Genomic DNA, 10,204 nt, shown 5'->3' with positions numbered 1-10,204 from the left:
TTTGGAGTAATGAAATCGCACTAAAAGTGTTTGGAAGGTGCAAAATGTTTGTCGAAGGTATCAAATGTTGTAAAAGAGTCTTGGAATGATTTAATATTCAAAAATTTTTCAGGAGCTAATTGTTGATTAAAAGGACCTTTGGATTTATTGGTTCTTCAAATGATTGTTTGGAGGAATTGTTTCCAGTGGCCATAATAAAAATATATATACTCTTTGTATTTCTATAATTCACTTTCTGGGAAGGAAATGCAGAAATAATTATATTCGAAATTGTCATCCTTTCGTGGTCAGAAACAATATTTGGGGGAATATATTTTAGCGGTGAAAGGAATAAAAATATATATACTCTTTGTATTTCCATAATTCACTTTCTGGGAAGGAAATGCAGAAATAATTATATTCGAAATTGTCATCCTTTCGTGGTCAGAAACAATATTTGGGGGAATATATTTTAGCGGTGAAAGGAAAAAAAATGCCAAGCGTTGCAATAAATACGGAAGAATTGTTGCCTTCAGTGTGCTGTTCCCTGTTTCAAATAGGAATCGTATGACAATTATTTATGGTGACCTTGGCAAAGCAAAAAGAAAAAAAAATTATGAAATTAAGTTTTCTGAAAGTGATGTAGAAATGATCTACTTTGTCAGGCAAGTATTTTATAGTCGAAATTAATATTCAGATGAAATGTTTTAGTGGTATAACTGAGTAATCAGTTCACAATTTGGTATTCTTTAAGTAATGGAGAATAGTTGCTTTATTCTCAGAAAGAGTCTTGGTTTATTCCAGAGTGGATATACTCGAAAAGAATTTACATCAGAAATTGTCAAGAAAAACCAACTCTTTGTTAATACATTATTTCTTTTCTGCAAAATAATTGCTGAAATAAGAAGTTTGTTTGGAAATATTGAATGTTAACTGGTAGTTTAGAGGTACCGGATGTTATAATACACTTAGGAGGCATTGGAGGTTTTAAAAAGTTCTAGTGAAATAATTGATTTTTAATTGATATATTGGAGGTAATGGAATTAAAATGGAAATGAAATTGCTTAAAATTTCATTTGTTGGTAATTTTGCTTTGGAGGTACTAAATTATCTGAAATGTACTTTTCAGGGATAAAAATAATGGAAAATGTGATATGGAGACATAAACTGTATGAAAACGATCTTTGGAGTAATGAAATATTACTAAAAGTGTTTGGGAGGTGCAAAATATTCATCGCAGGTATTGAATGTTGTAAAAGAGCCTTTTAAAGATTAAATATTCAAAAACTTCTTACGAGCTAATTGTTGATCAAAAGGACCTTTGGATGTATAGGTTCTTCAAAAGATGGTTTGGAGGAGTTGTTTACAGTGGGCATAATAAATGCACTCTTTTCATTTCCACAATTTACTTTCTGCGAACGAAATGCAGGAAAAATAATTTTCTGTCCGAACTTGGCATACTTTCATTGTCAGAAACAATATTTGAGGGAAACTATATTTTACCCGGGAGAGAAAAAAAATGTCCATGTTGCAATAAATACGGAAGCAATTATTGCCTTCACTATGCGGTTTTCTTTTTGTAATAGGAATCGTATGATAATTCTTTATATTGACGTTGGCAAAGCAAAAAAAAAAAATACTATTGGAATTAAAATGTCTCAAAGTGCAGTAGAAATGTTAATCTGCTACTCTGCCAAGCAAAATTTCGTTGTTAAAATCAAGATTCATATGAAATTTTTTTAGCGGGTATAACTAAGTAATTAGCTCATAATTTTACATTCTTTAAGTAATGGAGAATAGTTGCTTTGTTCTCAGAATATCTTGCTTTATTCCGGAGTGGAAATATTGGAAAAGAATTTTCATTGGAAATGGTAAAAAACAAAATCAATAAAAACCCCAACTCATTGTTAATACATATTTTCTTTTCTGCAAAAGAATTGCAGAAATAAAACTCTTGTTTCTAGATATTGAATGCCAACTGGTACTTTAGAGGTACTGGGTGTTAGAATACAGTTGGGAGGCATTGGAGGTTTTGAAAAGTTAAAGCGAGATAATTGATGTCCTATTGATATATTGTGGTTGTATTTGTGGTTTGAAGGAACAAAATGATTTGAAATATACTTTGGAGGGATAAAAATAATTCAAAATGTGACCTGGAGGCTTAAACTCTCTGAAAATTATCTTTGGAGAGATGAAATCATACTAAAGATATTTCGGAGGTTCAGAATGTTTATTGTGGGACTCGAATGTTGAAAAGGAGCTTTGGATTCATTTATATTTAAAAAGTTCTAAAACTATTGGTTCTTCAAAAGACAGTTTGCAGTAATTGTTTACATTGGGCATAATAAATAAATATAATCTTTGTTGTTCCATAATTTACTTTCTGTAAACGACATGCAGAAAAAATAATTTTCTGTCTGAACTTAGCATTCTTTCATGGTCAGAAACAATATTTGTGGAAAAATGTATTTTTGCGGGGACAGCAAAAAAAAATTAGCATTTGTTGCAATAAATACGGAAGAATTGTTGCCTTTTTATGCGGTTTTCAGTTTCTAATAGGAATAGTACGACAATTCCTAATGGTGAACTTTGCAAAGCAAATATAAAAAAAAAATACTATTGAAATTAAGTTCTCTGAAAGTGCAGTAGAAATGATAATCTGCTAATCTGTCAGGCAAAAATTTCATTGTTGAAATCAAGATTCAGATGAAATTTTTTTAGTGGTCATAACTGAGTAATTAGTTCATAATATGGCATTCTTTATGTAATGGAGACTAGTTGCTTAGTTCTCAGAATGTGTCTTGCTTGTATTCGGAGTGGATATATTGGAAAAAAAAAATTTACATTGGAAATTATAATAACAAAAATATCAATTTTTTTTTTAATATTTTGAAACGATGTTGTAAGGGTAAAAGCTTCTTTTTTCAGTATGGATATTATTAAAGTGTATAGTACCTAAGCACTGTAAAGGAAAAATTAAATTCTCATTTAGTCTTCCCTCGAGTTTCGTAAGGGCGGCAACAAGGACCATTAGCTGCTCTGAGGTGGCTTTTTCCTTATGACGAACAGTAATGCACCTAACTTATTTAACTGGCAAAATAAAAATTATTGTAATTTTTTTCTTTTTTCTCATTAAGTGAAGAAAAATGGCTTCTTTGCCGTCAGAATGCGATTTTCTCTATAATTCGAGAGGATATCCTCGAAAAAAGTTGACAATGGATAGATAAAAAAAAGCATTCTTTAAGCTAGAAATTTGCTTCCATGGCTGCTCACAATTTCATTGCAGAAATCGCTTTTCGGTATATTTAAGGGACATTAAATATATTACCCTTTTTGTCCTAGCTTTTATCCTTAAGAGATCAAGAATGGTTGAAGTCAGTTTGCGAGCTTTCTTTGCTTCCGGAAGGATATCCTGGAACCTATCTTTATAGTTGACATAGTAAAAAAATATTCTCTGATAGATATTTTTCTTTTTCATTTCTAAATAATGGAAGTAGAAAAAAATATCTGTTATGCTAACATGGAATTATTTAAATGTCGAAACCAATTAAAGGATGAAAGTTTTTTAACGGGCGCATCAGAATAATTAGTGCCCATTTTGGCTTGTTTTTTTCTATAATTATTGAAGAATGGGTGGTTTGCCGTCAGTGTCCTGTTTTCTTTGATTCCGCGAAGATATTTGTTGAAAATACGTTACAGTAAACATAGAAAAAAAATTCACTGTTTCTTTCCATGTTTTCTTTTCTGCGAACGGGCAGCAATGAAATTTTTTCTACTTAAATTGGCCCCTTCATTGATGAAATCAATATTTGGAGGAAATTAATATAGCGCGCATAAGAAAAACAATATTATATTTTATTCCCATAATGTTGTCCATAGATAAGGAAGAATGGTTGCATTCAGTGTACCATTCCTTGATTGGCTGGCCACATTAGATAAATGATAGTTAATCCAAGCCCTATATAGGCACACCACAGAGCAGCTGCTGTTTTCTTATTTAATGAGTTCTTTCTTATGTAAAAATAAATATCCAATTGCTATGCCTATTATGCAAGAACCCATTCTACAATAGGTTTTTATATAAACATTTTTATAATACTCGTTCACCACTTCTAAAGGCAAAATGTTATTCATCTAGGGAACTGCAGGATAATGATTAACAGCAGTTGTAATAATAGTAGTAAACAGGAAGGCACCCATAGATATAAAACCATATTTAACACTCCTATACAAAGGTATTAATATCAAAGGTGTGACCAAGTACATTTTCATATCAATTGCTAAATACCAGGTATGACTTAAGCACATATTCTCTGTTTTGATGAAATTGTGAAAATATAGATCATTAATCAGCCATTTTGTCTACACCAAGAATCATACATTTCAATAGAGTGCAACCAATTTGGCCCAGAGCTCACATTCTGAAGATGGTAGGCACAAAACATAATCACAGCCATAAATAGAGGTGTTAATCTGAAATATCTATGGAAATAAAAGTACAGAAGAGGTAATTTTCCATTTGTTTTTTCCAATCCTTTCAAGGTAACAAAAGCAACTAAAACACCACTTATCAAATAGAAGGTATCCACTGCAAATGTTCCATTTACGAAGATCTGGGATAGGAAATCTTTAGGTGTTTCTTCCGTAAACCCAGGATTCACATAGAAAAGGTTTGTTGTAGCAAAGGAAGATGTGTGTTGGAAGATAATGAGGGCCATACTAAGGAATTTAAGTCCATGAATAGCTCTTATACCATCTCCTTTACCCACTGTGAAAATTTTTCCCATGTTGGTTTTAAAGGAAAAAGCCAGAAGGCATCGCAATCCTAGGGATGGACCTTTTGGTTTCTGATCTTCATTTTCACATAATTCAGCCATTGAAATACTTTTGTTTTCATTGGAAAGAATTTTTATAGTTTATGGACTATTTCTGTTTTCAAGTATATAATCGAAAATAGTGGCAATGATGGCAGTCACAAAAAATACCGAAAAGATACAGAAAGTTGTAATGGCTCCAGCATCTTTAAACATTCCTGTTTGATCAGTATGGCATACTGCTACATGGCCATCAACATCTAGAAAATTTTGACGCTCACTAGCATTTGTAGCATATTGTACATCTTGTGTAGAACAAGAATATGGAATGCATACTCCAATTGTGGCTGGATGTCCACTCTTGGTCAATACCAGCCTTGAAGTTTGAGGTATTTCCCACAATAATTATCCTTGAGAATTGGGACGAGAGAATACGCGAAAACACAGTTGATTTGTTTACGTCGACCACTCAAGCTACAAGTTTCGGTTCGTGTTTTGACTAAGAACTATGCTAATCCACTTAGCACATTTTCACACACACACACAAAAACGTAATCCGTCGCTGATCGCTCTTTCACTTCCGGCTCGACGGACCATGTGAACATACACGCACTAAGTTTATGTCGATTGCTATCACATTATTAAAAAATCACCACACAAGAATAATTTTGGACTCCTTTTCCTTTTATTCTGGCCATCATTGCTTAGCAGCACGCTGTCTTGCTCGCTCACGATACACTGAAGTGTTTTTCCCTTTGCCGCAAGTGGGCAGCCCAAGTGACAGGTCAGAACAAACTTTTTTTTTTCTAAAAATGCAGTTATTTGGTTAGTATCAATTTTTGCTTTTACATTTTTCTGCTTTGAATATTATTTATATGAAATTCAACTAGAAATATTTTTTCCTTTGTGCCACAGCTCACTGATGCAAAAGAAGTATTAAATGTTACACAAAAATTAGCATTTTCAAGTAAATTTCATCGTTTTTTGCAGTACGTGTTTGCTTTACGCAGATTAATAATTTACTCCGTGGTTATGTCTGCTCGTCTAAAAAAATCATCTCGTTTCAGTTTCTTCTTTTGCATTCGTTGAAAAAATAATTTTTCCAATAAAGTATTGAAGTAAATTAAACTTAGAATGGTCCCGTGTAATTTCTTATTGTAAAAAAATCAACGCATCGAATATCATTGTGCTAATTAAATAAGATTCCTGTTTCTCAAATTGTCCCGAAAACTAATTCTGAAAAGAGAAAAAAAAATCATCTTTTTCGCTTAAAGTCATTGTTAAAAGTGTTCAAATTCTACAATTTATAAAAGTTGCTTATGTGGATTATATACTCTAAAAAGTAAACAAAATTAAATTAAAATATTGCGTTTTTCAGCTTTTTATATAATTTCTTGTTAACCTATATGATCTGAACAGTTTGCAGTTAATAATTGTTATCTTTTAGTGAGATATTTAAAAAAATGATTAAGAAGCCAAAAGATCTCAAATTTCATTCGTGAAAATATAATTTAATTTAACGGATTTTTTTCCCTGCTGCATGGCAAATGACTTATTATGCTTCTCCGATTATTTCTTCTTCGAGGATGTCCTTTTCCGAAACTGCTATCTACCATTCGCAGTATTTAGAACCACAAGGTATCAATATTAAGAAATCTCAAATTCAATAATCGTATGAAAATAATGATCGCAATATTTTCTTTAAAATCATGTTAAAAATATTAATTTATGGATTGAATTATTAGTTTAATTTTTGATTGTATTCACTTATTTTAGGGGGGGGATAACAAACTTGAATGATTTCTGTCTCAATTTAACCCTTTCAGTTTTAATTGCTGAATAATCCTTTAAATTTTCTACAAAATTTTCAAAATTCTATAAACGGCCGTTTGAAAAAGATGGCATAATATTCATTCAACGAATTAGATAGGATAATTTCTGATATTTATCGTTTTAAAAGAAAAAAAATATGTTAATTATATAGAAATATTCGAATAATAGTCGCAAAAAAATTAAAAATTCACGAAAGGGGTTGGATCTGTATTAATCTAGGACAGACAAACATGACTAAAAATAATAAATTTTCTGCTTATGCGGTTCGGAAATATTTTTATTTTTCATCTGGCTAATGGTATTGACTCGTTTGCCGAAAGGAAAAGAGATAAAAATGAAGAAATTTAGTAAGGAATTCGCCACATCGTTTTTTGAAAAAATAAGCGACTTTAGAAAAAAAAATATTCGGAAATTATTTTTAATTCAAACTGATCCGATTTCATCACTTATCTTGGTCAAATAATACATGTAGAGTAATCTAAATTCAGTGAAAAAAAATCAATTTAATTTCAAAATCTGCTAGGGAGGTACGTACAAGGCTTCAGTCTGGTAAAATTGATAAATAAGACAAATGAAAAAGTAAAAATGTTAATTTGGCAGTTGAAAATTTAAGAAACTAAAAGGCAGAATTCAGATTTTAAATGCCCAAAATTTGTAATGGATACATTAAATATGGAAAAGACGCAATAGAAGTATGAGTTGCATAGGGATGCTGAATGCTAAAACGTGCTTTGGTGATAATGGATGAAAAAATGACTTATTGAAAATATTGGTTGTACAAAAGATATCTTGCAGATATTGGGTGTACAAAATGTAATGTACAAAATATATATTGGATGTACAAAAAAAAAAAAAAAAAAAAAAAAAAAAAAAAATTGGACATATTCTTGTCTTAATTTGGCCCCCTTTCATGCTTAAATATTTGGGCGAAAATGTATTTTAGATGGGATAGCAAAAAGAAAAAAAAAAAAAAAAAATGGAAGCTTGTTTCAATAAATGCGGAAGAATTGTTGCCCTCACTATGTGATTTCCTCTTTTTAATAGGAATCGTATGACAATTCTTTATGGTGACCTTGGCAAAGCAAGAAGTAAAAAAAAAAAAAAATACTATTGAAATAAGGTTCTCTGAACGTTCAGTGGAATTGATAATCTGCTACTCTGTCAAGCAAAAATTTCATTGTTGAAATCAAGATTCATATGAAATTCTTTTAACGGGCATAACTGAGTAAATAGTTCAGAATTTGGCATTATTTAATTAATGGACAACAGTTGCTCTATTCTCAGAATGTGTCTTGCTTTTTTTCCGGAGTGGCTATATTGGAAATATCAGAGTGTAAACCAACAGATTGCTCATACTTATTTTCTTTTCTGGAAAAGAATGGCAGAAATAAAACTTTTGCTTAGAGATATTGAACGTTAAATGGCATTTTAGAGGTACTGGTTGTTAGAATATACTTAGGAGGCATTGGAGGTTTTAAACAGTTCTAGTGAAATAATTGATGTTCAATTGATATGTTTGGAATGTATATAAATTGGAAATAAAATTGTTAAAAATGTCCTTTGGTGGTAATTTTGCTTTGGAGGTACGAAATTATCTGAAATGTACTTTTCAGGGATAAAAACAATTGAAAATGTGATATGGAGGCTTAAACTGTATGAAAACGATCTTTGGAGTAATGAAATCTTGCAAAAAGTGTTTGGGAGATGCAAAATATTCATCGGAGGTATCGAATGTTGTAAAAGAGTCTTGGAATGATTAATATTCAAAAATTTCTTAGGAGCTGATTGTTGATCAAAAGGAAATTTGGAGGTATTGGTTCTTCAAATGATAGTTTGGAGGAATTGTTTACAGTTTGCATAAAAAAAATATATTCTTTGTATTTCCATAATTGACTTTCTGCGAACGAAATGCATAAATAATTATATTCGAAATTGTCATCCTTTCATGGTCAGAAACAATATTTGGGGAAAAATATATTTTAGCCGGGAAAGCAGAAAAAAAAATGCCATGCGTTGCAATAAATACAGAAGAATTGTTGCCTTCAGTATGCGGTTCCCTCTTTCAAATATGAATCGTATGACAATTCTTTATGGTGACCTTAGCAAAGCAAGGAAAAAAAACTATTGAAATTAAGTTTTCTGAAAGTGCATTAGAAATTATGATCTACTTTGTCAGGCAAGTATTTCATTGCCTAAATCAATATTCATATAAAATTTTTTTAGTGGTATGACTGAGTAATCAGTTCACAATTTGCATTCTTTAAGTAATGGAGAACAGTTGCTTTGTTCTCAGAATGTGTCTTGCTTTATTCCGGAGTTTATATATTGGAAAAGAATTTACATCGCAAATAGTGAAGAAACACCAACTCTTTGTTAAAACATATTTTTGCTACAAAAGAATTGCAGAAATAAGAAGTTTGTTTGGAGATATTCAATGGTAACTAGTACTTTAGAGGTACTTACTGGATGTTAGAATACACTTAGGTTGCATTGGAGGTTTTAAAAAGTTCTAGAGAGATAATTCATGTTCTATTGATATATTGGAGGTGAATTGGAAATATCAGTGTTGAAATTGTGCTTTGGATGTATTTGTGGTTTGGAGGTACAAAATGATTTGAAATATATCTTGGAGGGATAAAAATAATTCAAAATGAGACATAGAGGCTTAAACTGTCTGAAAAGGATATTTGGAGAGAAGAAATCATACAAAAGGTGTTTCGGAGGTTCAAAATGCTCATCGAGAGTTTCAAATTTTGAAAAGGAGATTTGCATTTACTTATATTCAAAAAGTTCTTAGGAACTATTTGTTGATGAAAAGGACCTTTTGGAGGTATTGTTATTCAATAGATAGTTAGGAGGAATTGTTTAAAGTGGGTGCAATAAAAAAAATATATACACTTTGTATTTCCATAATTCACTTTCTGCGAACGAAATGCAGAAATAATTATATTCGAAGTGGTCATCCTTTCATGGTCAGAAACAATATTTGGGGGAAAATATATTTTGGCGGGGGAAAAAAATGGTCGCTTGTTGGAATAAATACTGAAAATTGTTGCCTTTTTATACGGTTTTCGGTTTATACTAGGAATCGTATGACAATTCTTAATGGTGACCTTTGCAAAGCAAATAGAAAAAAAATACTATTGAAATTAAGTTCTCTGAACTTGCATTAGAAACGATAATCTGCTACTCTGTCAAGCAAATATTTCATTGTTGTAATCAAGATTCAGATGAAATTTTTTGAGTGTGCATAACTTAGTAATTAGTTCACAATTTGGCATTCTTTAAGTAATGGAGTACAGTTGCTTTATTCTCAGAATGAGTCTTGCTGTTTTCCGGAGTGGATATATTGGAAAAGAATTTACATTTGAAATTGTGTAAAAAAAAATAAATAAATAAATAAAAAAAAACCAACTTTTTGTTCATACTTATTTTCTTTTCTGCAAAGGAACTGCAAAAATAAAACTTTTGGAGATATTGAATGCTAAATGGTATTTTAGAGGTACTGGTTGTTAGAATATACCTAGGAGGCATTGGAGGTTTTTTAAAGTTCTAGTGAGATAATTGATGTTCATTTA

General features: G+C 31.0%; 1 protein-coding gene across 1 annotated transcript; it reads right to left on the bottom strand.

Annotated features, from left to right (window-relative positions):
• Positions 1–4,178: 4,178 nt before the first annotated feature.
• On the bottom strand, positions 4,179–4,856 carry LOC129972597 (nose resistant to fluoxetine protein 6-like). The gene has a single exon (XM_056086793.1). It carries the CDS (start codon positions 4,854–4,856, stop codon positions 4,329–4,331), a length of 528 nt encoding a protein of 175 aa, XP_055942768.1. The 3' UTR covers positions 4,179–4,328.
• Between the last annotated feature and the right edge of the window lie 5,348 nt (positions 4,857–10,204).

Source organism: Argiope bruennichi, chromosome 6, assembly GCF_947563725.1.
Source record: "Argiope bruennichi chromosome 6, qqArgBrue1.1, whole genome shotgun sequence".
Classification (NCBI taxonomy): domain Eukaryota; kingdom Metazoa; phylum Arthropoda; class Arachnida; order Araneae; family Araneidae; genus Argiope; species Argiope bruennichi.
This window is presented reverse-complemented; position numbering and strand designations above follow the sequence as displayed.